The sequence below is a fragment of the Motacilla alba genome, chromosome 5 (assembly GCF_015832195.1).
Source record: "Motacilla alba alba isolate MOTALB_02 chromosome 5, Motacilla_alba_V1.0_pri, whole genome shotgun sequence".
Taxonomy (NCBI): domain Eukaryota; kingdom Metazoa; phylum Chordata; class Aves; order Passeriformes; family Motacillidae; genus Motacilla; species Motacilla alba.
In genome coordinates this window covers 39166778-39193156 of record NC_052020.1, presented here as the reverse complement: position 1 = coordinate 39193156, position 26379 = coordinate 39166778, and the positions used below count along the sequence as shown (strand labels likewise).

Sequence of the window (26379 nt, the reverse complement as noted above, 5' to 3'; positions counted from 1 at the left end):
TAACAAAACACACACAAAAGGAAGCACCTCTAAAAATCTAACAGATTCATTGGAAAATTTGGTTTCTGATTGCTAACATCATGTATCTGTACTTCACTAATTTTAATCAATCCCATGAAATAACTACCAGTATTTCTTAGAGGAAAAGTGTAAGCATTATGCAGTCTATAGTTCTCAAACAACAGCAGGCCCAAAAGCACAATATGACTCCAGATGTATATAGTTACCCTGCTGATATCCTTTAGCTTGCGCCCATGAATATTCCTCTTGGAACATGTCTGGTTATCTGCACTCATTTCAGCTAAGTACACCTAGAAAGAAAAAGTCTATTAAATATTGTAAACCAATTTTTAGAGCTCTTTTTCTACCTTGTGATACACTCTGCAGTTGTACACTTTAAGAAAATTAAATTTGTAACTAAACCACAGCATTTTTCCTGAATGTGGGAGACACCTTCCATTGAAAGTTAAGAAACATCAGCATATGGCTGTCAGCAAGTTCAAATGCTATTTAGGCTCCATTACCTCAAAGCCCTTTGTTTTTGCAGCACTCCAAAACTGTTCAAAATGTCGCACTCTATCATTGATAGCATCAAGGATAATGAAAGGAAAGAAGCCGTCATCCAAGGTCTTTTTGAAAGTTTTAAACATGCTGGTACGATAGGTCTCCTCCATATCAGCTTCATATTCGTACTCCATCACCTTTACCAAGGACAAAAGCATTAAGAAAGAGGACATCTATAAAATGGCTAATATTCAACACCTGAATGGCATGACCACAAAGTACACTGGTGTGGGAAAAACACCTTTCAGGTCAGTTTTTAAGAATTTGCTCATACCACCCTAATATAACCCTAAGTTATATTGGCTTGTTTTGAAAAACAGTCCAGAGACCTCTGCACTCTTCCCAACCCACAGACTGGAATTCTGATTGCCACTGTTTTTACAGGATGCCTTGTTTCTTTGTCAAGAAAAGCAAGAGAATTAAGATTACCTTCTTCTTAACTTTTTTCCCTGTATCTGGGTCTCTCTCCTCTTTCTCTACTTCAGTGATAAAGTAGTCATCCAGGCTGAGTACTCTTGGTGCAGGTCCTCCACATTCTACTTCCTTATCCTGGGAAGAAAGCAAAAAGAAAGCATATACTTTTGCTGTAAAAATTCCATTCTGCTACACTTCAAAATACTTCAAAATCTTCAAAATACTTTTGGTCAACAGCAGTTCCCTGCTCAATAGTAAAAAGAAGAGAGCAGTATCCCTCCTACTTGCTAATACTGGTGGAGATTCACATAGCACATGAAGACATGGAACATGAAGTAACAACAGACTTGAACTCTATGCAAACAGAAAGCAAACAGTAGAGGAAGAACACGTATAAGACAAGCGGCACTACACAGTGAGTGCCTGTTTACATACCCTGATGAGTTTTGCTACATGCGTCTTTCCACTGCCAGGTAACCCTCTCATGATGATCACAATCTGAAACAAAGATCATGTAAGAAGATATGATACTGTACTACATTTAACAGACTCTCTTTTGCAAATATTTTCTTCTGGAGAATTATGTGCTGTAGGCTCACACTTTTGCATATCCTCAAGCACTCACTGTTTTAGAAACCAGGTTGTGAGAAATGGTAGTAGTTCCACATAATTCAGAGTTTTTGATGTTTATCATCTCAGCAGTTTAGGATGCATGCTATAGATCTGGTTCAGTTTCACTAACTTCTTTCATTCAACTGAATGAAACTTAACTAAATGTTTTATAGCCTAAGTTGTGTTCTTTCTTATATAATATGGTGCATTGCCAAATCTCTGGGTAAAGACAATACATCAAAATACTTGATACATCAAAAAACCAAAGTGAAGACCTCAGAAGAGGCCAAAGCACCTTAATATTACACATTAATTTGCTTTGAGCATTGCAATGAAGTTTACCCCTCCTGTGGGCTCCTAATAGCTATGCTACAACACTCCAGGCATTTGCAAAGGAACCAAGCTAATTTCCAGAGCTTCCTCAAATGGACACTTATTCCCAACATACTACATCCACCAGCATTTTATCTGAATATAGACATTGTTCAAACCAATTGTTGCTTTCAGAATGTACACTCACCCTCTCTGGCCTGCTATCTCGTCCTGGTGGCTTTAAAATATCATCTACATTTTTAGATTCTGGTTTCCTTTCTACTCGTGGAGCAGGTGGTGGCTGACGAGGCATTGATGGAGCAGAAATAGGAATCCTTTCCTCAGGGTAATTTCTACGATCACCTTCAAATTCCAGTGTTTGGACAGAAGAATTTTCTTAGTTCAGTAAAATAAAAAAATTAAGATGTTCTGAGCTGATTTAAACAGACCTTCATTATTTTAAGTAAAATTCACAGATATGTCTGCATAAATAATTAAAATTTCTAATCTTAAACCTATAGCAATCAAAGACAGTTTTTAGCAGAGTATATAACTGTTTCATTCATGATCTCAACACCACTGAGAAACAAAAACTAAATGCCACCATCTAAAGAGATTTTCCTGAATTATATATTTTGAACAAACAAATACTGCAAATCAATCTTCTACCAATTAATCTTCACCTCTGCAAGTCCATTATTTTTCAAAATATTCCAGCAAGACTTTAAGATAGAGAAACTCTACCTCCAAACATGGAAGGCCCATGATCATATGCTGGACGATCTGTCTTTCGTTCATATGGTGGTCTTTCAAAACCACCTCGCCTGGAGGATGGATGGTCTTTCTTGTCACGGTAAGACTGAGTTCTTGAAGGTGTGGTAGGAAGAACCCTGCCAAAAAAGTATTTCGTGTATTTTGTGTATTTTTGTGAATTTCCACTGTGGATTCCAGAGTGAAAGGAACATGTACCTCACAGGCAAAATAGACAGCCTGAACCACAATGCAGCCTCAACTGTATTGATTTCCATAGTGCTCCAAAATGACGTACCTATCATCCCGGGGATGCCGCTCCTTTTCAAACCTCTCTCGTTCGTAGTCCACAGAACCTCGGTCTCTGTGCAATTCCCGCTCTCTCTTGAAATCCCGATGATCTGTGTTGGAATTCCCCTGACGCTCAAAATAAGGCTCACGATCTCTTTCTCTGTTGTAGCGACCTGGATGCTCTGAAGGGAGAAACCCATAGAAATCCAAACTACTGTTTTGGAAAGTGAAGGCAACAGGAAAGAGTGCAAGAAAAGTATATGATATGTGAGCTAGGATTCCCTTTATCAGACACTCTTTTCCAAACTGTACAACAGACAACCATACCGTGCAGTCCTACTTACAGCTACAAAACTGAATTTTTAAAGCAGCTAGGTTATTGACTGCAGTACTCCTCTTGAAAATATAAACTGTTATTCTTATGGATCTCTGATGAAAATAAAGTGGTTGTAGCTTAAACAAGAGTTATTTAGTTTGAACAAGCTTTTAGCATCTTACAACTTTTCTTAAGAGCTAACTAACTCTTTGAAAGCTAGCCAAGCACCTCCTACCTTTTTGAAATGTTTGCCTGTCTGGTAGAGGTTCTGGACGAAGGGTTACCCTCTCCCCATATGGAATCTGTTCCACTTTACTCGTGGTTATATCTGGTTGAAAATAAACAAAAAATCCTAAGGTTTTATAACACGTCTTGTATTTTCTGTCCTCTTCATGAAAAGTAAACAGTCAAAGGCATTAAAAGTGACAAGAACAAACTACCATAACTTCTGTTAATGGATAATGCAAAAAGAGCTTTACATAAATAAACAGCACCGTGGTTTTTAAAGGATGAAGTGGGTCTGTGTGTGTGTATGCAAACCACTCCATCTTAACAATGGGACTTCTGCCTTTTCAGGTGAGTTCAGGTAGCATGCAGTGTCAGCAAATTATAAACATTAAAATGCTTGGTAAGTTTTAATAACTCACAGAGTTACTGTACTGTCAAGAATAGTAACTGAAAGTCTCACAACAATGACATTTTTTCAAACAGCTTTTAGTAAAACATCTACTTAATGGAACAGATATGGCTTCCAGTCTTGTTATGGTACTTTAGAGAGAGAAAAAAGTCTTTAAATGACAACACACAATTTGAAAACTTCCTTATGACATGATTTCACTCCTGTTAAAGGAAGGAGATCAATTCTATTACAAACTAGTGTTGAATTTTAGCTTTGGTAAGCTCAATAGTAAAAAGCAGAGCCCTCACTTACTTATGTGTTAAACAACTGTATAGGGTGCATGGCCTTCAGAACCAGACTCTGTCTCCCCCTCTGGCTAGAGGGTACCTCACACCCATTATGCAGTATATAAATAATGCAAACAGCCACATTGTGTTTTAAATCACTAAGTCACACCTAAGAACTCTAACCATCCGAAGTACCTTCTAGCCTAGTTATTGCCATACTCGCCTACAAAGGGATTAAGGGGAAGAAATACTATCAACCCAAATAGAGCACATCATTTTGTATTTATTAGAAGCACTCATGGCTATACACCATTCATGGAACAGTAACCATGGAATATATGCTGTTCACCAACACGAAATAGCTCTTTCTAAAAGCATCAAGAAAAACACTAAACTCAGAGTCGTAACTGGTTAGAGACTCCTTATAACTACACTGATTGGCATTACATCATTAACGCACACAAGCCTACACGTCAACTGCCACACTTTGCATGGCACACTCCTTTAAAGAAAAAACAGTCAGGAGGACTAATTAGCTCTTTGATACACATCAAATGCACTGCAATACCCACCTCGCCCGTGGCCATAATCCACCGTTTGCTGAATGATGGGTGCTTTAGGAACGGCTGGAATAACGGGAGAAAGGGACACTGGTACAGCTGATGGAATGGAGGTGTGGACGGCAGGAACTTTCACAGGCGAGGAGACAGGTGGAGGCATCATGGACTCCTGCTTACACAACTCGTACTCCATATTGGCACCTTTATCCTCATTGGTGTCCCACAGTCCATGGAAAGAGTCCTCATCCCAGCGTTCCTGTTCCACAGCAGAAGGTGATGGTTTTAAAGACTGACCATGACTTGGGGTTGTAGTTGGAGTAGAAACTGGAGCGTGTGGCCTTGTCATAGGTGTAGTAGGCCTTGCCATTGGGGCACTTGGTCTTGTCACAGGGGTGGACTGTCTGAACAACACGGGAGGCTTTATAATAACAGCAGGAGAAGGTTTAATAGCTTGGGCTTCTACTGTTGCCTCTGAAGATAGCTGAGAAGAGACCTAGATGCAGAAAGCACTTTTAATGTAGATCTGTAAACTAACCTTCTCTCCTCCTCAGTACGTGCAATGGCAATTGGTAGTCAATTCATACACATTTTCTAGTACCTCCATCAAGGTGCTACAGGTAGGAGGACTATTTTTAAAAACTGATTTTATTTTGTGTTTGCTCACTATGTGAAGGCTTAAACACTACTGATTTTCTTCAAAATAACCTTACCAATTTTAGCTCCAGTAGGCCTATCTCAGTTCAAAAGTGTCTACTGTTTATTTCCAAAGACTCCTGCTGTCTGCAAAGATTCCTGCTGTCTGTGTGAAGGCTGAAAATCTGAAAGTAGGGCAGCTTGGTGAGATGCAAAAGGATTGGTAAGGCCAGTTTCTTTGTGGAAACCACTGGAAAAATTCAGAGAGCAGAAATACCTGGAAAAACCTTAATAAAATCAATATCAAAAGAACATAAGAAATCGGAAGGTCTTGCCTAGTTGAAAACCAAACCAAACCAAATCTGTCATGAACCAAACAACCACAAGAAACCCCACACATTACAAGACTTTCCAGCATCAGAGCAGATGCCAAGTTACAGGCAGCCTTATCAGCAACATACAACAAGAATTGTAGGATGGCTGTAGATAGAAAGCTGAGCTCTGTAATAACAACTCAAAGTCACAGCAGAAATATCTGGAGGCAGGAATTCCAAGGAAGACAAAAGTTGTTTGAAAACCTCTAAGCAGACGAGTGAAGTAGACTGAGATCCAAAATATCCAAACAGAGTAAAGTAACTTCCTAAAGGCATCAACATACCTGCAGTTCTTGGTAGCAAACCAGATCTGTTATTTTACTTTACAGACACTGTAAACAAGGAAGAGGTCACCTAAGCAAAAAAAACCAACTTGCAGTGCCTCAATCATTGCTTAACACTTCTCTGGACGAAGGGACAAAAAAAGGTTGGTCTGGCTAAATGTCAGACCCAAAAGACCTTATGGCTAAATTTATTGGTGCGAGTAACTTTGGGGTTAAGATGCGATGAAGAACAAAGACGGTGCATCAACTCAGATATCTCCCTCCAATACACATTTAATGAAACTGTTTACTCATTCTGGAAAGGATTTATAAATCTGAGTTAGCATGACTGCAGAAGTTCAGTTGATTTCTGAATTATCAAAAATCCCAAATATAAGCATCTGAGAAGAGTTCCCAGAACTGCACAGGAAATTAAGCAGTAGAGGAGTAGTTGCATCACAACGGGATGGAGGTACACAAACATGTGTTTCCATGCACTTCATGATATTCTAGAAGGTAATAAAAATTCCCAATACAAACAGCAAACAGAAGGCTAATGCCCATGCTACATTGAAGTATCTCAATTTCTGATGAATGTATCATCAAATTTTTCCAACTTCAAAGAGGAGATAGCTCCTGAAGTAGGAAAAGCAGTGCAAATTGAAAGAACTTAAGGAAAACGAGGGTCTTCTTGTGAACCTTACATCCCTGTTTTGGGAGAGCTCACCTCTTTTTGCACATTATCGCACAGCAATCTAGACTGTTTTATGTGCAACCATCCCTGATGGGTCATACTCAGAAGACATGGTGGACTTGTAGGTGTAGAAGAAGGGATTACAAGTGACCTTGCCCCGATAAGTCACAGTTGAACTAATTACCAAAGAAGAACAGCCTTGCCCTTAATGGGCTCTGACTAATAAAGATAAGTATGATAGAAGGGATGGGTTGGCCAGTCAGGGAGAGCCTTGAGGAAGTGAACCTTGAGGAGGCAGAGGAGCCCTGAAGAAGAAGGAATGATCCAGAGAGACCCAACGAAGAACAAAACAAGGAAGAGAGTTGCTGCTGCGAAAGATCTGCTGCGAGGTCAGTGTGGGTCTGATAGAGTTAGAGCCTGCAGTCATAGCTGAGCTACGTAAAAGCCTGCAGTCAGAGGCAGCAAGGAAATACTTGCAGTCCTATTCCAGCAGGAAATAGCCAGCAGTGAGTCTGTCAGAGAAGCCAACAGCAGGAGTTTGCTACAGTCGGAGTCAGGATGGCTAAGCTGTGAAGAAGAATAAACTGGGACCCTTTTCACATTGTTAAATGAGAGTCTGCGTCTTGTCTCATTTCCACCCCTAATGAGAGGTCTACTGCAACAGACTGACTGAGTAGAAAATGCTTTGGAAAATTTAAAGAAACTAAGAAGTTGTTTTGCCTCAACAGAAGATAGCTAAGGTTGTAAGGATTACTGGGGACACATTCCACAGAGAAATTTGACCATCAACGTGTAGAACTGGTTCAACATACATAAATAGTAATTACTACCAACATGTTCTCAGTGTAAGATGAATTTACCTGAAAGGCACCTGGCCTTGAGCTTGTGTTCTGTGACCTTGGAGAGTCTTGGGTGGAAATGTCAGGTTTGAACTCCTTCAACTTCTGTAACTGTTCTTTTTGCTCCCTGCACATGCATCATAAAAAAGTGTTATCAGCCTATAGCTTAAATGAAAAATTGAAGAAATCATGGTGAGAACACATATTACACTAGCATCAGAGACAAAGCCAAAAGAAGAAAAGGACACAGCAGGCTTTACACGGGCAATGCTGTGATTCGGAAATCCCTGTTTCACACCACACAACCATGGAGGCATTTAGCATATTAGCTGCATGCTTTTTGATCACAAGTTTCCTGAGACATGTAGTTATGCTTTTGTGCTTTGCCAGAACCATTCCCTTTTAACAGTAAATAGAAAAGCTGGATTTTTTGCTTCTGTCAACACCTTCTGCAAGCAAGAAACCCCTTGGAAATGCGTATCTAAGTGCTCTCAGTTGCTTGCTCTGGTCCACATGGTAACAGGATTGAGGCCAACAAAGCACAAGAGATCCCAATATATAAAAAAACCAAACAGTGAGTCTAACCTTTGCTTCTTTGGTTTATATATCAAAATGCTATTTAATATACAACCAATACATAGTCTACAGAGCAGAGACCGGGTTCTGCTGTGAGTACTACAATCACTGAATTACAAACTTATAGTGAATATGATTTCCTTTCCCTTCAGTTTTTGTTAGCATTTTTTAATCTAGGTTTTTCAATTGCTAATAACTCTGTGTATTGAAGCAGTTTCTAAATGACAACTAGGAATGGGATCCCTCTGTAACAATACGCAACAGAAATCACCCTAACCAGTAATGTACCTGTTCAGTGTTCAGCAGAAGGGGAACTTGGCTCAAAGAAAAGAATCCTCAGCGTTTTGTAAATACAAAAGAGTAAACTGAGGACGACACTAGATCACAAATACAGAACAGTCTGCAGCCGAGACCATGCTGTTTTACACACAATAAAAGCAAAGCCAGATGAAGGCTTTAGTTTTGGGGATGAAAATATTTATGTACCACACTACTGGTATAGCTCTTGGCTCAAAAAACCCCCATGCAAAATTAATAAGTAATCTCCATAAAGTTGTTCCTACTGTTCAGACTTATATCATCTGCCTATAAAAACCTAATGAGAAGTACCAGTGTAACTAATTTGAAGATTACCCTCCTATTCTATTAAAAATCAGTATTATGTTTATATTTCCCCTTTTTACTGGCTTTGAAAGATGCATATGTAACTACTTTTTACGTAAAACATTTTAGTGACTATGTTTAAATTATTTAAGCCCTAATAAATTTCTCTCGTAGTGATTCCCAAACTATGGTCCTTAGCCTAAGTGACTGGCTTGCAGCTAGTCAAAATAAACAGCAAAACACATGCTGGGCAACTGAGGCAACGGGAAGGTCAGGAAGCTGAAAATAATGTTACTCCAAACTTTCAGCAAATACTACTTTATAACACAGATTTCACAGTTAATAACACCACTGAATTAATCTAATTGCAGTAAATTATTAAATTATTCAGAATTTAAGTTCTTCTAAAAAAAAAGTTATTCCTTTTTAAAAAAATATTTTTCTTGCATTTTGGCATGCATCTAAGACCTTATGTATAGGACAGGTGCTCAGCAATCTTACAAACCTGAAAACAAAACAGCCTGAAGAAAAGTGCAAAACATCTCTATCATGAAATGGATTGGCTTGGAAGGGACCTCAAAAATCATCTAGTTCCAGCCCTCCTTTCACTAGATTAGGTTGTTGAAAGCCTCATACAGCCCCATCTCTCCTATTACTGATTTCATAATAAACACTTATTAAAGCCTTAGGAAGTCTAGCAGCTGCTTTCTAAAAATGCAGTCTTGATGAACCCTTGCATTCATATCTTCCTAATTGTTACATCACTCCTTTTATGCTGATTCCGAGAATTTAAGATCAACCGAATTTGACAAAATTGTTCACTGACAATACTGGGTTTCAAATGAGGAAGGTCTGTAAAAAACCAAACGAATGAACAAAAACCCACCTATGTTTTTAACTTAAAAGTGAGCAATATCAAAAAAAATAGGTCTTAAACCACATTAATGTAGGTCTTGAGGGGTAAGTACTAAAAAAGCAATTATCACTAAGCTCATCTGATACCACCAAAAATATTGAAAAGCAATTATCCACAAATTTATTTGAGGCTAACCAAAAGATTGGTCAGAGGATGGGACAGATCTCTTCCTGGAAAGTAACATACATGGAGCACCACATTCACAGGGAAAGGGACAATCATCTATTTAAGAAAAAAAGTCCATCTACAAAAACTGTGGTAAAAGTACTCCAAATAACTTGTTCCACATGCGCTCCTACTATCATGCTGCAGGTAAAAGAAACGAAGCCATTACTGTGTTGATTCAAATGGATCCAACAGAATGGGATTCCTATTCAAAATCACAGAACCAGGCAACTCACCGAAGCATTTTGAGCTCCTGGGCAGCCTTCAGAATTATCTCATGCTGTCTTTGGCTTAGGACCATCACTCCTCCCAAGGACTGGTCAGAGTCCAGGTTTGAATCCGCTCCCAGCATATCAGAGGAATGTGAAGGGGGAGGAAGGGATGAATCTGAGTGGTCATCCAAAGACCGCAGTCTCTCTCTATCATCTGGATACCACCTATCTGACAACCGTTCCCTCTCCCAGTCAGTCCTTTCAGGAAGGTAGTCTTGCTTCTCCTGCCAGGTGTCATATCTCTCCGGATATTCTCGAATCCTAAGCTCCCCTCTGTCTCGGAGATCTCTGTCATAATGATCTCTGTTCCTATCGTCCCTCCACCTATCTTCACGATACCTGTCCAGAGGTGGAAGGGGTGGTAATGGTGGTAGAGGGGGGATATCCAGGTCACGATTCCCCATTTCTCTGTCATCCATAGGTCTCATGTCCCAGTCTCTATCCCATTCTTTGTCTAAATCTTGATCATAAATATCTGAGGATCTTCCAGTTCTATCTAGATCTCTCTCTAGTTCCCTTTCTCTTGGCCTTTTCCAGTCATCCCACCACGAATCTCGTCTGTCGTGATCAGATGATAAAGGAGGTAGTGGTGGTAGGGGAGACAATGGAGGCAGTGAATGGTGGGATTGCAACCTGTCATCTCTGTCATATGCATGTACAGAATCATCCTGATAATCAGAGTTGTGATCTCTCCAGTATTGTTCTCTTTCCCACTCATCCAGTTGCTCGTGCTCCAAAGACGGGTCATCTTGACTATCTAAAGGAAATTCCTCCTGCATTGTATCATCTTCACGACCCCAAGAACCCCTGAATGTTTCATCTCGATGGTACGGAGGTAATTTATCAGGGTCATCTCCTAGATGAATGGGTTTACCCATATTGCCTGTTTCAGATCTTCCTGCTTCCCTCTCATGGCTATCTCCCCTCCTGATGGGACACCTCTCCCGGCTACCTGCCCGCCTGACCAGGTCCCTCTCCCGGCTACCTGCCCGCCTGACGGGGAGCCTCTCCCGGCTACCTGCCCGCCTGACGGGGAGCCTCTCCCGGCTACCTGCCCGCCGCATGGGCTCCCTCTCTCGGCTACCTGCCCGCCGCATGGGCTCTCTCTCCCGGCTAGAGGCCCGTCTGACTGGACCTCTCTCCCGGCTTCCTGCCCGTCCCCTGTCCCAGCTGCCTGTCCGTCCAGGTAGCTCTCTGTCTCGGTTAGAGAATACCCTCTCATGGCTATCTGACCGTCCACCCAGCCCCCTCTCTCGGCTGCCTGACTGTCCATCTGGCATCCTCTCCCTGCTGCCTGACCGTCTATCTGGCATCCTCTCCCTGCTGCCTGCTCTCCTGAACACTCCCCTGCCACGGATAGATGCCTGCCTAGCCTGCCCTCTGCCTCTGTATACATATCCTCTACCACGGCCATCGTCCATCCTGCCCATTCCCCGGCCGTGGCCATCATCCATCCTGCCCATTCCCCAGCCACCGTCCATCCTTCCCATTCCCCGGCCACCATCCATCCTTCCCATTCCCCGGCCACGGCCCATTCCCCAGCCGCGGCCATCCCCCTGTCCTCTGCCACGGCCCCTTCCTCTGCTTCCTGGTCCCTTTCCTCTATCTTCATGCATGAATGGCCCTTTTCCTCTGCCTTCCGGTCCAGGTAGGCCCTGGGTGCTATCTGAAGCAGTCAACTGGCCATCTGGTGAATCCAAATCCTGATTTCCTGTTGCAGGGGGTACAGTATTCTGGTTCTGAATAGGTGGGGTGGATGCCTTGGACTCTTCTACTTGCTGGTTGGGATCATGCGAACTCCACGTCCACTTTTTAGGAGGGTCTGAACTAGGTTCTTTGACTTCAGGTTTGGATGGCTCCTGTTGAGCATCTGTCAGGTCCTCATTCGGCTCAATGGGACCTGCACTCTGTGTGTCGGGCGTAGACTCAGTTCTGCTTGCAGACTGCTGATCACCAGCTGTGTCTGTAAAAGGTTCTTTGCTTTCTGACTGTGAGTCTACCTGTGTCTGCTGCTGCTGCTGCTGCTGTCCCAAATGAGGCCTGGGCCCCATCCACCGTGGACCACTAGGTCGGGAACCGTGTCCATGTGATGCATTTGTTGTATAAAATTGTCCTGCTGGTCCTCGTGGGATAGAGCCCCATCTACTTGAAGACTGTCCATCTGTATTCTGTCGGTCAAAACGTGACCTGTATCCTTCTGAGCGCTGGGAGTCAAAACGAGGTCCTCTCTGTCTTGAGGCTTCAAATTTGTCATATCCTCTTCCTCGAGGTCCGTCAAATCTACAGATGACACAACAGAAATTTTCTTCAAATGAACATATCATATTAAAGTCCTAAAGATTAATCTCACACAAAATAGAGAACTCATGTCTAAAGTCAAGTTGCTTATGTGTCTGAGATTCACAGTTGTACATCACTGGATGAGTCAGGAAGGCCAAAGCATGGCTGAAGCTGAACTTTGCAAGGGATGCAAAGAGTTCCAAGAAGGGTTTCCATAGGTATGTCAGCCAGAAAAGAAAGGTCAAAGAAAGTGTACCCCTTGGACAAACACAACTGGCAAACTGGTAAAAATGCATGAGGAAAAGACTCAGATACTCAACAACTTTTTTGCCTTAGTCTTCATTGACAACCCTATGCCTCCTGAGTGGATGGACTGCAAAACAGGGACTAGGGGCGCAAAGTCACTCCCACGATAAGAGAATATCAGGTTCACAATGACCTGAAGAACCTGGGATACATGGGACCTGATGAGATACATCCCAGAATACTCAGGGAATTTGCTACCATACTTGCAAAGCCACTCTCCATGATATCTGGAAAATGGTGACAGACAGTGAAGTACCTGGTGACTGGGAGAAGGAAAACACTGCACCTATTTTAAAAGAGGGTAGAAAGAAGGACCCTGGAAACTGACCTGTCAGTCTCATCTCTGTGCCTGGGAAGATCATCCCAGAAGCTATGCTAAGGCACGTGGAGGACAGAAATGTCATTGGAGACAACCAGCACAGCTTCAAGGGCAAGTTCTGCCTGACCAACCCAGTGGCCTTCTATGATGGAGTGACTAATGGATAAAGGAAGGGCTATGGACGTCATCTGTCTGGGCTTTTTTAAGGCCTTTGACATGCACCCCCAAAACATCCTTCTTTCTAAATTGGAGAGCAATAGATTTGATGGATGGGACTATTTGGTGGATGAGGAACTGGCATGATGGTCACATCTAGAGGATAGGGGACAATGGCTCAATGTCCAGACAGAGATCAGTGACAAATGGTGTCCCTCAGGTGACTGGGCACTGTTTTTTATCTTCATCAATGACATAGAAAGTGGCAGTGAGTGAACCTTCAGCAAGTTTGCAGAGGACACCAAGCTGAGTGGCGTGGGTGACATGCCTGATGGACAGGATGCCATCCAGAGGTGCCTACAAAAGTTTGAGAAGTAGGCCCATAGGAACCTCATGTGGCTAAGTACAAGGTCTTGCATTCATATCAGGGCAGCCCCTGGTCTCAGTACAAGCTAGGCGATGATGGGATCGAGAGCAGCCCAGCCAAGAAGGACTTGGGATTACTGGTGGATGAGAAGCTGGACATGAACCAGAAATGTCTGCTGACAGCCCAAAAAGACAACCTGTGCCTATCATTGCATATCACTGAGCTCTAAACCAACACACATAAAATACATGCACCAGCAAGTCGTGAAACAGTCTGTTCAGAACTGTACATCCAAAAAATCTCCAGATTTTTCTGTTCTCCAGAACAGAAACACTTTTTAAAAACTACGAGGAGGTAGAATGATTCATTTATATAAAACTCATGTACGTTGCTAGCAATTCACAAATTATTATTCATGATTGATCACTTAGGAAGCAAAGAGAAGAGAAATAAGCATGAAGATATTACTGTAAAGTCTAGCAGAGTACACAAGGATAGAAACAATTGAGCAGAACACCACTGCCCTTTGATTCAGCAGACATCACACCAACCCATTGTGAACTAATGAGCAGATGCCGTTTTTGCACCCTGGTATCATGTATTAAAGAAAAACATTCAAAAACCAAGATCTTGGATTAAATTATATAGCGGGTATAAAATCAGCAAAGACATATAAAATATTTACAACAGCTTTCCTATTTTCAAAGAAGGAGCATTGTGTCTTTGTGAATGAAAAGGGGCAGCATCCTCAAGCACTTAACCAAAAAAAAAAAGCAAACTACACTAGATTATACTCAGGTGAAAGACATCTATGTTTCCTTGCTTTAAAAATGTAAATACAGAGAGCACGGTGTACATACATTAAAAACAAAATCTCCACTGAATACACACTTCACACAACCTCAAAAATATTTGAGAAAAAGATGTATATTTCATTTCTTAATGAATCACTGAAGATCTTGTAGCCTGGAATATGTACAAATCAACAAAAACATTCTTACCTAGGGCCTCTAGGGCCTTCAAAACGTGCTGATCTGGGAGGATCTGGAAGCAATCCACCTGACCTCAGTGGTTTATCCTGCACAACAGGCGCGTGTGATGAAGACACTGCAGAAGTGCCTTTCAGTTCCCCACACTGTTGATCAGATGAAATATTTACAGTTTGTTTATTAAGATGACCTTGAGATTTTCCGTGGTCAGATGAGCCAAAGGATGAACCTACTTGAGAATGGTAAGGTGAATAGCTAGTTGAACTAGCTATTTTTGATGCATAGGTACCAGGGGTGGGAAGGAGAGCTGGCCTTGGTGTTTCAGTAGCTTGACTGCTTTGAGAACTGGATCCTGAAGGGACAGAGGAATTGGATAACTGAGAAACAGAAGAGAGAGGCGGGGGAACCAGTGGAGGTGTAGTTGAAGGTAAAGTTGGAGGCATAATAGGAATGCCACCTGGACCAGTTTGAGAATATGGAATAAATGGAGGTGGCAGCGAAACATTTGCAGGATACTGATTCTTCAGATTTTGGAGTGAGGTCACTTTTTCCTGCAGATGTGACTGAGTAACTTTCATCTGTTCATCCCATGCTTTCCACTGTTTCTCATACTCTTGGAGCTGGTCTTTGTGAGGATAGGTTTGAAGCTGATGCTGCCACTGCTGGTTCATGGATCGCTCCCAATCTTTATGAAGCTGCTGGAACTGTTTTTGCTGTGCCTCATAATGTCTCAGCTGCATGTCCACTGACATTGTCTGCAATGAGATGACAAGAATAAGTTCAAAATACCTTAGATAGACAGTTACTCTCAGAGTCATGTATTTCCGTATCATTTGTAATATCACAATTTCTGATGACTTGGCCACAAGCCTGAGGAAGAACTACACCAAAACAAAAGCAAACACTAACCGTGATATCTAAAGACATTGTGAAAATTTATATATTTTATGACTATATATCTATGTATAAAAGACTTCAACAGGACAGCTGAAGAAACCAATAATCTGTATAAACTGTATTATTACTGCATCCTAGCAATGGCTAAAGCTCAAATCAATCTTCACATATATACATTATGTGACTATTTCTCAAGATTTCAATTTTTGCCATTAACCTGCTCAGAATTGCCTCAGGAGCCTGCAATTAGTTTTCTTTAAGACTTTGCTAGATCTTATTTGCACAGATGAAGCTTTTTCAAGTTCTGTCTTTCATTATGCAAGGATATCAGGCTTGATTTTGCCAGAGATTTTTAAGGTTTATCCAAATAAATTAAAAAAAAAAACAAAACCAAACGCAGACAGCCCAACCTACAAAGAAATGCTTAATGTACAAACAGAACCAACCCAGTAAGAGTTCACTCAACTCTCTAATACAATAATCAACTTCTACTTAAAAGCTTTAAGGATACAATACTGGTTTCAACTGATTACTTGAGTTAAAAATCATGTGAGATACTAATTTTTAAAATAACATTTACTGTCTATTTTTGGCATCTACATTCATCATTGTATGTATTTAGTTTTGTAAAAAAGAGCAGCTTCCAAATTATTTTGTACAATCATCTGTTTACCTGACCTTTCTGAATTGTTTCTCCAGTGGCAAAACATTCAAAGCTGAGCAAATTCAATATTGTTTCAGCTTTGCTCCTGTATGAACTAGGTACATCCAAAAATACCTTACAAAAAGTGTAAAATATTGTATTTCTCATCCTACTGAAGCTTAATCACCATCTGTCAATGCTTTTTTTCATTCTGAAGTTGAGTGACAGTAGGGAAAATGGATATAAACTTCTACCCAAGCAGAAAAAGTAGCTAGACAAATGAGCCAACCATTACAAATTATTCAACTATGTATTTTTCAGAAGACTATGAGTGCTGGATCACCCAGGATGTATATCAAACACCACCTCCTTAGTGTCTCACCTCTAAGTGTGGAGGCTGCTGCATGATCTGTTGATACTGCTGTACTATCTGTTGCAGCTGAGCGTGCTTCTGCATTATTCTCTGATACTGGAACCCAACTCGCTGATGGGGGTGCTGCTGCCACTGAGCTGCTGCTGCTTGCAATTGCTGCAATCTCAAATCCTCCTCAGGGTCATCAGGAGGTTCAATATTGAGCTACAGAAAAAGGTAAATACTATAAACAAAGGAAAGTTGCTTCTGTCAGAAAAAAATACACTTGGTCACTACACATTTTACAGGAGCTTTCTCACTGCTCCTGACTTTATCACTCTATTTCAGTGTTCCAGCCACGCACAGCTTCTGGAAGGCTGATTTTTATCCCACCTTTTCTGAATGTGAACACATATTTTCTTAATGTGAACAGTCTTATCTAAAGCTTAGGCTGATGGCAATCAAGTTATTCATACATAAAGAAACTACCTACAGGAAAGAGATTAATGAAAATCTGTTATCTGTCGCTCACAGCAAATGTAATGAGAAACTGGTTTTTCATGATGAGGTAAAGTAACTCCAAGCACATTATTTCTGCCACTTCGTAGGAACCTTCATGCTGTAAGTTAAAGTGGAGCACATACTGCTCAAACATCAATCATGACCTCTCTCTATTATACAGTAACTGTTACTGAGCAGGCTGATGAAAAAACCTCTGTGCAAAATTCCTGGCTTTCAGACTAGCTCTAACACAGAGAAGGGGAGTCAGACTTCACGAAGTGCCAGACAGAAATTAAGAAATAGTGTCTTAAATATAGCATTCCTCAACCACTGAGTACCTGCCTGGTTTTGCACTTTGATATCATGAGGTGTTCTCACAGACAACACTGTGAATGGTGCAGGGAGTCAGCTCAGACTTGCATGGTGCACGTGTGGGTGAATATGTGATTTTACATACAAGAAGTGTATTTTCTAATTGGTGCAGCTTTAGCAAATTTTTTTAAGACTGCTTCACAACATTCTGTGATTGTTACAAAGTATACAAAAGAATTCGATGGCATTAATGTTCCTGGGGTTTTGGCTCGTCTAGGACACAAATGGAGTGGCATCACTTTACAAAGCCTACCTGAGTTTCAGTGGATGTAAGAGAAGACTCGTCTTCTTTGGATGCTGGAGGCAGGGATTCATTAAGAGGAGGAGGTTCAGACTGCTGAGTTGAAGCACTCATTTTCTCTTCTTCAGACTTTGCTCTCTGCTCATCCTTCACTATTGGACTTTTCATCTGCTGCTGTCCCTGAGCATGGGCTTTTGCCCTTTGCTGCAGGCTAAGCAGGTGCTGCTGGTACCAGTATTGCTGCTGTTCCTGTAATAGATGGAGATTTTCTAAGTTTCACAAGAAAAACAATAGAAAATCAATAATGATAGTCACTAGAATCATACTGTGGAAAAGTTTTAAAAACTGTTTTGAGGAAAAACTCACTTCTTCAGCAACAGTATTACAATGGATGTCAGAAGATTAAATCAAAATTCATACACCATTATGTGATGCACAGAACCCACAACAGAATTTACTTTTTACCCCAACAAGCTTATTATTCTGTAACTATAGCAAACAATACTAACAAAAATCGGGAGCACAGGCAGTAATAAGCAAAATTACTACAGACATCCTATAAGTACCATGTTTATTGGCTTTAGAGCTTTTTATAACTAAGAACTACAGTAAAGAGAAAAAGAAGGAAATGTACAGAAGAGATGAAGAGGATGAACAGAGAACACAAACATCAAGTAGACTGAAAATGGCAGTTAAGAAATTGTGGTGAAGATGTTTGAACAAAGCTATGGAAACTAAAAGAATCAGAACCAGTATACAGTGAAGATTATATATAATCTGAATTCTCATTAATCCTGATTCATTCAACAGCTGAAGAGGGAAGCAGATATGGTTGAACCTCAAAAAATGATCCATTTAGGAAATAATAAGCTTTCAGTTTTAAATATTTCAGGGTAGAATTAAGAGTACTCAAGGCAGATGACAGAAGCTTCAAGAAGCAAGCTGCCACTTCCATAAAGAACAAAAGACTAGAGATCAAGTATCTCAACACTTAAGTAGCAGTATCTTAAAGAGGCCTGAATAAGAACTAACAGCTCTGTATCTCTTCCAGTATGAGAAATATCAGGCATCAAATTAATAGCAAGACATCTGTGGGAGGCTACTCTTCCCCTGACATGGTCTTGTGCCACCAGAGTCCCTACTAGACACATCTCCAAGGGCTAAAATTTTGTGGATTCAAGACATAGCTCAGAAAGATCTACATGTTTTGAAAATAAATACGCCATTTGCAGCTAAGGCAGCTCCTGTATCCTAGGAAAGTATTGCTATACCCTTGATTTTTAAGTTGTTCTCTTAACATCTGCTTTTAGTTACTATCAAAGACAGAATGATAAAATACTCTAATTTTTGGTCTTACCTAGCCCAACCATTCTTGTGCTCTCAATTCCATTACCTCTGAGAATCTGTGACTGATCTCCATCCTTCATACCTTCTGTTTACCCTTTCTATCCAAGCATGCACAGTTAAGAAAAAACACCTATATAAAGCCCAGTCAGGAACAGGAAAGAATCTAAAAGATGCAGGCACTTTAAAATAAAAGTGTGACAACATCAAACAACATCAAAGCAGTAAGTGCTGTCTGATGAGATTTCTCAAAAGTGAATCTGCCAAATCTTAACCAGGTTTAGAAAATTAACTTCCTGCTAGAAACCTACCTCATGCTCAGATCAGAAATTATGTTTTCTCTTGGTAGGAAACACAAATATGAAGCTGTGTTTTAAAAAAAAAATACTTCTGTAACTTAGAAATGAGGTAAATGAAATGAGACACTATGCTTCACAGACTTTAAATTGATCATGCAATTATTCCTGCCATGAATCTTTTTAAGAAGAATATATCTCAGAAGAGTTCCATAACTTTGGGTGGAAGATAGGCATTCACACTGCAGCACAGACTGTCAGAAAGCTTCAACAACATGCTGAAATAAGTGCAACTCAAGGGAGCAGCACACTTTCCCAGCTATACAAAACCTGATTCAATTATCCATCTAAAAGACACTCCCTATAAGGTGATTTGCCATATGATGGGTGAGCACACGTTATACTGCCAGAAAATTGTTGTCTCCACAGATCCATCTTGTTTCCTTCTCATTCCACCAACCAGACAGAGGGCTACAACTCATAATATGACACGGGCTTTCCAGAGCTATGGTAATAGAATTACCTATTATTTTCAGCAGATCAGTCAGTGACATCTATTACTGTGCTATCTGCAAAGTATAAGAAAAGCAGAAAGTAGAACTTTACAGCTTAGTCGTAACAAAAGAGAAGTGCTAGTGTAGAAAATTTTTTATAATGAAGAATTCAGTTATTGAGTACTCGCCTCCTCACAATGACTTGTCATCCAACTGGACTTGTCATTTTTCAAGTCCAATCATAATCCTTTAGCCCAAGGAAAACATGAGCATCAACACAGATCTTTTCCTGCCCCAGAGACTAGGCCTGTTGCATTTTACAGGAACGCTGAACCAGCACTATCAGCTCCTGGCCACAGGACACACTACCAAACACGTTAATGTGAAGTCCACACCAAAAGACCACTCCGAAGCTAATATAGGTGACCCTAGGCCATAACTTAATACCTATTTTGGAGGACACTATGTCCTTTCCAGGTGAAAACTGCAAAATAATGGTTTAGCACCCTCTGTAAAACAAAGGGGCTGTTTAAAGAGTGCACCAGCTTGCTAAATGGTGAGGTGCTAAAGCTGAACTAGCTTTAATAGATGTAGATAAATGCATATTTATGGGTACAGATGTACCCATGCATCCTTGGAGTAGGAAGAGTATTGCCAGCAGGTTGAGGGAGGTGATCCTGCCCTTCTACTCAGCCCTGGTGAGGCCACACCTGGAGTGTTGTGTCCAGTTCCAGGCTCCTCAGTACAAGAGAGACTTGGAGCTCCTAAAACAGGTCCAGTGGAGGACAATGAAGATGCCAAGGGAGTGGAGCATCTCTCTCTAATAAGAACAGGCTGAGGGAGCTGGGACTCGAGAAATGAGAAGACAGCTGAGAGGGGACCTCGTCAATACTCAAAGTATCTGAAGGGAGGGTGCCAAGAGGAAGGATCCAGGCTCTTCTTGGTGATGCCAAGGAACAAGGAAGGGGGCAATGGGCAGAAACTGATGTAGAGGAAGTTCCACCCAAATATGAGAAATAACTTTTTTACCATGCAGGGGACTGAGCACTATAACAGATTGCCCAGAGAGACTTTGGAGTCTCTCTCACTGAAGATATTCAAGAACTGTTTGGAATACACAACCCTGTGCCAGGTGCTCTGGGATGAACCTCCTTGAGTAAGGAGGTTGAACCAGATGACTCCCTGAGGTCGCTTCCAACCTTACCCAGTCTGTGTTAAGGTAAACAAATAGCAGCACACATTACCCAAGTATCAGATGGAACATTAAGGAAATACCACAGTTATTTTAACTGGATTTGACAAGAATCCAGCAATTTAATCCAACTATATACCCATGGAAGAAACTACACTAAACTCACAATACTGTCAAGGCAAAGAACAGTATCTTAGACTGGAAAGGAAAATAATAAAACACCAACTCACGGCAAGTTGTGTAATATCTTCTGAGTTAAGAGAAAAACACTGATATATTTGTCTGCAGCTACTGTTACTGTGGGATGAGAAACAGAAATAATTGCTTCCAATTGCCAGTTTAAACAACGGCTTCGTAGGATACTACAAATGACAAATTACACTGTTTCTTCACTTGGCTTTTCAGATTACTAAAAGGCATGAAACCATCACTACACTTAGCTTTTCCTATTCCTTAGAGTGTAAAAACTTGTTACTCCAAATCCTGTCTCATTTTACAGCCTAAGATACCAAAATCGTATCAATCTGTTATAACAAAGATATGACCAGGAAAACACCACATTTCCTTTTGAATTAACACTGAACTGTGAACAAGAGCAAACAAACTACTCAAGATAGAAGCTGTTTATACAAACACTCATAAACCAGACAATGTAAACTTCAGCAGTATTCTGCTGCTTTCATGTGCACACCACAATAAAGCATTATTTGCAACTCTTCTGGAGATATTTTATCAATATTTTATCATTGAAAGAAGTCAACAAGCTGACTCAATACCAACTTAACACCACTCACTAGACATGACTTTTTGAGGTTTTGGTTTTGTCATTAAAAAAAATAAGTCTTGTTGTTATCACTGTAAAAGATCAATTAGTACTGTCCAAAACCTTCACAAAATTAAGTGAAACGAACTGAAAGCACTACTTTGCCAGGCAGTAATTAGTTATATGGTACAAATGTAAAAACGGCATGTCCCAGCAATCAGTAAATTTAAAGTGTCAGTGACTTCAATATGACACAATAGGATTTTTGCAAACCTAGCTTAAAATCAGAACCCTAAGATCAATTTACCAAAAAAAAAAAAAAAGATTTAAATAAAGAAATTTCAAAGTATGCAGTTCAATTTTGTTCTTGCAGGTGGATGCCAATAAGATAACTCTAAACCCATGCAAGAGCCTCGGTGAATCTGCCTGACCCATGTACACAGCTGAGGGCCTCAACACACGTGCCTTGCTGTGCATGCTGAACCTCAAGCCTGGACTGTCCCTGACCATGCTGATGAATGGTCCCAGCAAGTTCACTGGAACTGCTCTCATTTAGCTTCGAAGTGAAGTACACAAACAATTTGCAGCATTTTGGCCATAGTGTACACATAAAAATCACATAGCTGTAACATTTTTCACTTCAATTTCAGAACATTTCCCTCCAATGCCCCATGCAATTTTATACTGGAAGATCAAGCACGTGTAGCACAAAATGTGGATTAAGTCTAAGTAGAGGGCAAGTACGTACTGCAACAGAAACATTTCTGCAGCGTTAACCGTGTGTGAGAAGACTGAAGTAGTCACAGTTCTACACTGATCAGGCACACAACTGCAACTCAACCCCTTAAAAGCAAGTGACATCCTGCAACGTGCAACAAGGAAATAGACTTCTGCATCTCACAACTGGCCAAACAAAGCCCGCAGAGGTTAGGGGCGGGTCACCCACGTGCTGTACTTTGGAATACATTCTCCAGACACCAAAGCACGCTCAAGAATATTAAAGACAGCCAGGATTTACATTTTTCCCTAAACAATTTTTCTCGAGAAATGACAATTTGTTACATCCCTACCAACACGACTAGATAAATCAGCCTTTATGAAGGTTGAGCTGTGCCATTGCCACACTTCCACGGACTGCGTCCAAATCCTTCCAAAACGATGCAAATATGGTGTGTTTATTAACTGCCCTTACTCGGGCACCTTCGCAACAGCCAGTACCCAGCGGCTCATCGCCACCGATGCCAGCCGGGCGGCCTTACCTGGGGAGTCATGGTGGAGGGGTCCGGCTGCTCCGTGCCACCGCCCTCCTTGGCGGCACCTTGCGCGACCTCCGGCTGGGCAGCGGCGGGCGGGGGCAAGGCCGTCTGGGGCGGGGGGAAATGAGCCTGCGATGGCTTGACCGGGGGAGGGATGGAGGGGGCCAGGGCGGGCTGGGAAGGAGAGGCCTGGGAGGAGAGCAGGTAGGGCTGGGGGTGCGCCATGTAGCCCTGGGCAGGAGGCGGCAGGTAGGGCTGGGAGGCGGTGGCCGTAGGGGGCTCCAGGTAGGAGGGCGGGGGCTCGGAGAAGGAGGGGGGCGGCTGGGAGGGCTGCGCCCGGGGCAGGTAGGGCTGGAGCGGCGGGGACTGCGCCGGGGGCGGCTGGGCGGGAGGCAGGTAAGGCTCTGTCTGGGGCGGCGGCAGGTAGGGCTGGGCGGGGGGCAGGTAGGGCTGGGCGCCGGGCTGCGGAGACTGCGGCGGCGACGACAGCTCCATGTCCATGGGCACCGGCTCGGCGGGCACCGGCTCGCCCCAGTCGCCGTGCCCGCCCGGCGGCTCCTGCCCATCGCGGTCCCGGGCCGCGGGGGGCGGCTTGCGAGGCGGCGGCTCACGGTGGGCGTACTGCTTCTGATAGCCGCGAACCGGCGGCGGCACCGGCGGCACCGGCGGCTGCTGCTGCCAGTCGGTGAAGGAGCCGGGCAGCGGCGGCGGCGGCAGCCCCGGCGGGGGCGGGCCCGGCGGCGGCGGGGGACCCAAGAGCACGGACTGCAGCTGCTTCTGGTGCATCTGCTGGAGCTGCTGTAGCTGGGCCAGGTGCTGCTCCTGCAGGCTCAGGAACCCCGAGGAACCGGCGGGCGGCGGCGCGGCGGCGGGGGGCGCGGGCCCCGGCGGCGGGTAGCTGGGAAGCGGCATCGGCGGAACGGCGGGAGGCGGCACGCTGGGGGGAGGGATGGGCAGCGGCGGGGGCGGGATGGAGGTCGGGGGCGGCGGGTAGTGCCCGGCCGCCCCGTACAAGCCCCAGGCCGGGTACATGGCGGAGCGCGGAGCGGACACAGGCCGCGGCGGCGGGCGGCGCGCGGCGCCTGCGCGGGAGGCCCCGCCCCCGCCGGGCAGTCGAGCGTGAGAGCCGCGCCAGAGCGCCCCGCCCGGCGCGTGGCAGCGCCGCCTAGCGGACAGCAGCGCGGGGCCGGGGCCGGCGGCGGGCCCGGAGCGACACACCGCGGCCCCTCGCCGGGGCAGGACACGGCACGGGGGCTGGCGGCACACGGGAGCCGCTGCGGGCCCGCCGCCGGGGCTTCCGTTATGTGTAGGGTGCCGCCAGGCCCTCCGCAAGCTAGGCTGTGCATAGCGGGCCCGGCGCTCCCGAGGGCCGTGGTGTCCCTGGGGCGGCGGCGTCGGTGCCCCCGGTTACCCGCGCTGAAGCACGATAGAAATGCTCCAGCCCGGGTACAAACATGTTCCGCGTGCAGTTAGCAATGACTTGTGCAAGCGCTGCACTCCTGTGGCAGGGCACAGGCGCGCGTGTGTGTGTGAATTGTGGCAGCGGGGCACTGAGGGCCGGCGGCTGCGGGCCGGCAGGACAGCACACGGCGGAGCCTCCGCTCCCTCTCCTCTACACGCACAGGAAGCCTGAGCGATTTCTGTCATCTTCAATCTCTAGTTCATGCCTGTTGCATCACGGATCCCTGGCCAGTGAGAAAGGCAGGTGTGGTGTGGAGGAAAGGTCCTAAGACTTTTCAGTCAGGAGAAATATCAAGAAAGTCACATTGTTAGGTAGAGAAGAAGCTTTATCCTCTCTGGTGGAAAAGCTAGACTTCATGTTCATTTGTTGCTAAATTTCAGGAAATCCACAGAGGAGGTGGATGAACCTGAAGAAAATATTTGACTAAATTCAACTGAGATGCAAATCTTTAAGAAAACTATCCTAATTTAATACTTATAGAATTGCCTTTTTTATTCTTTAGTATCCCTTTTCATTTAGAGGCAATTATTGATCCTTTTCTATATAGGATGGTCTGTTTAGATTTCTCTTGCAGTGAATATGACTTTCAGAGAGCATTTGTATTTTTAGCATCTACTGTTCATTATACTGTACTTAGCATTTATATACCTGAGTTCTATGGGCCAGTTTACTCACTTAGCTTTTGAAACCCTGTCCTTCCATTCTAGGGAATTCCTGTTGCAAACAACATTTAATTTATCCTCCTGATCTATTCACTCTACATGAGTTCTCTTGTGATCAGTTTACTAACAGTTATTTCCTGCAGGCAGGTCTCTCCTACTATTGTTGCTGTTCGTTGTGGTTACTCAATATTGTCAAGAGACTTGTTACTTCCCTTATGAGGGAGTATGTGTACCTAAACACTTTCAGGGCAATTGCTTTCCAGCCCACATTGCGGAAGCCAAAATGTAACTTCCAAATAACTTGACAGATGTTTTTTCAATATTCAAATCTAGTTTGGGTTGCAGTACAGTTGACTCCCACCAGACAAGATACACTGGCTTTACCCAATCTTACCAAAAAAGCAACCCTGTTAAGTTCACCTCATGCCTCACAACTCGAGGCCGTTTCTTCTCATCCTGTCACCTGTTATCTGGGAGAAGAGACTGACGCCCCCCTGGCTATACCTTCCTTTTTGGTAGCTGTAGGGAGCGATAAGGTCTCCCCTGAGCCTTCTTTTCTCCAGACTAAACGCCCGCTCCCTCAGTTGCTTCTCATCAGACTTGTGCTCCAGGCCCTTCCCCAGCTCCACTGCCCTTCTCTGGACATGCTCCAGCACCTCAGTGTCCTGTCTCGTAACGAGGGACCCAGAACTGAACACAGGACTCAAGGTGCAGCCTCACCAGCACCAAGCACAGGGGGAGGATCGCTTCCCTAGTCCTGCTGGCCAAACTATTTCTGATACAGGCAAGGATGCTGTTGGCCTTTGTGGCCACCTCTGCAGCCAAACCAGTGTAAGGGACTACAGGATAAAGCTCTTAAGGTTTGGAAATTTTCTTAATTTTACCAAGAATATAATTTTTCAGTCTTCTCCTGTACTACAGATCCAGCATTTTGGTCAGGAAGTGTGCTTTGGCATGTTGGTTCCTGGTGACCCTCTTCTCATCACACAGCAGAGATTGCAAGAGAAATTATTTTGCTAAAAATGAAGGAACAATGGAGGAGATATGAGAATGCCAAGTTATGGCTTTGAAATACTTTTCCCCCTACATTTCTTCATGTGGTTTAATTTCTTTTCCCTCCCTCCCTGACCACTTCTTCCTTCCCTGCAGCAAATTCTGCAGGTCTCTGGAAGACTCTTTATCTGCAACCATTGTTCTTATTCCTCCACAACGACTGTGCTCCCAGCCCACATTAATACCTTTGCCCATTAGACACTTTCCTTCTTGTCCCTGGATACATAACAAAAGTGATAAGGCTATGAGGTGCATAGGATCCAAACAAACAGGAGCAAAAGACTTGTCCCAACCCAATCCTGCCCTGCATCACTCTAAATGTAAGCAAAAGGACTGGGCTGCCAGCTAGCCAAGAACAGAAAAGAGCAGTCTGA

The 26379-nt window shown here is 43.3% G+C and overlaps 1 protein-coding gene across 4 annotated transcripts in view; it reads right to left on the bottom strand.

The window, feature by feature from the left end:
* The window catches only part of YLPM1 (YLP motif containing 1), a 36439-nt gene extending 12545 nt beyond the window's left edge, over window positions 1-23894 (bottom strand). Inside the window, exons 1-15 of one of the 4 annotated variants that reach the window (XR_005257068.1) lie at window positions 22832-23893; window positions 17496-17732; window positions 16400-16594; window positions 14490-15232; window positions 10025-12340; window positions 7550-7655; window positions 4738-4981; window positions 3495-3587; window positions 2951-3125; window positions 2647-2792; window positions 2111-2298; window positions 1414-1476; window positions 994-1113; window positions 525-701; window positions 228-311 (exon numbers count right to left, since the gene is read on the bottom strand). Coding sequence is in view for 3 of the 4 variants with exons in the window: in XM_038137907.1 (XP_037993835.1) it covers window positions 228-311; window positions 525-701; window positions 994-1113; window positions 1414-1476; window positions 2111-2298; window positions 2647-2792; window positions 2951-3125; window positions 3495-3587; window positions 4738-5218; window positions 7550-7655; window positions 10025-12340; window positions 14490-15232; window positions 16400-16594; window positions 17496-17732; window positions 22832-23860 (6153 nt within the window). In the remaining variant the exon portion in view is untranslated. Of the gene's footprint in view, window positions 1-227; window positions 312-524; window positions 702-993; window positions 1114-1413; window positions 1477-2110; window positions 2299-2646; window positions 2793-2950; window positions 3126-3494; window positions 3588-4737; window positions 5219-7549; window positions 7656-10024; window positions 12341-14489; window positions 15233-16399; window positions 16595-17495; window positions 17733-22831 lie in introns of all 4 variants that reach the window. The other 3 variants (XM_038137907.1, XM_038137908.1, XM_038137909.1) reach the window with 3 other exon arrangements.
* Between the last annotated feature and the right edge of the window lie 2485 nt (window positions 23895-26379).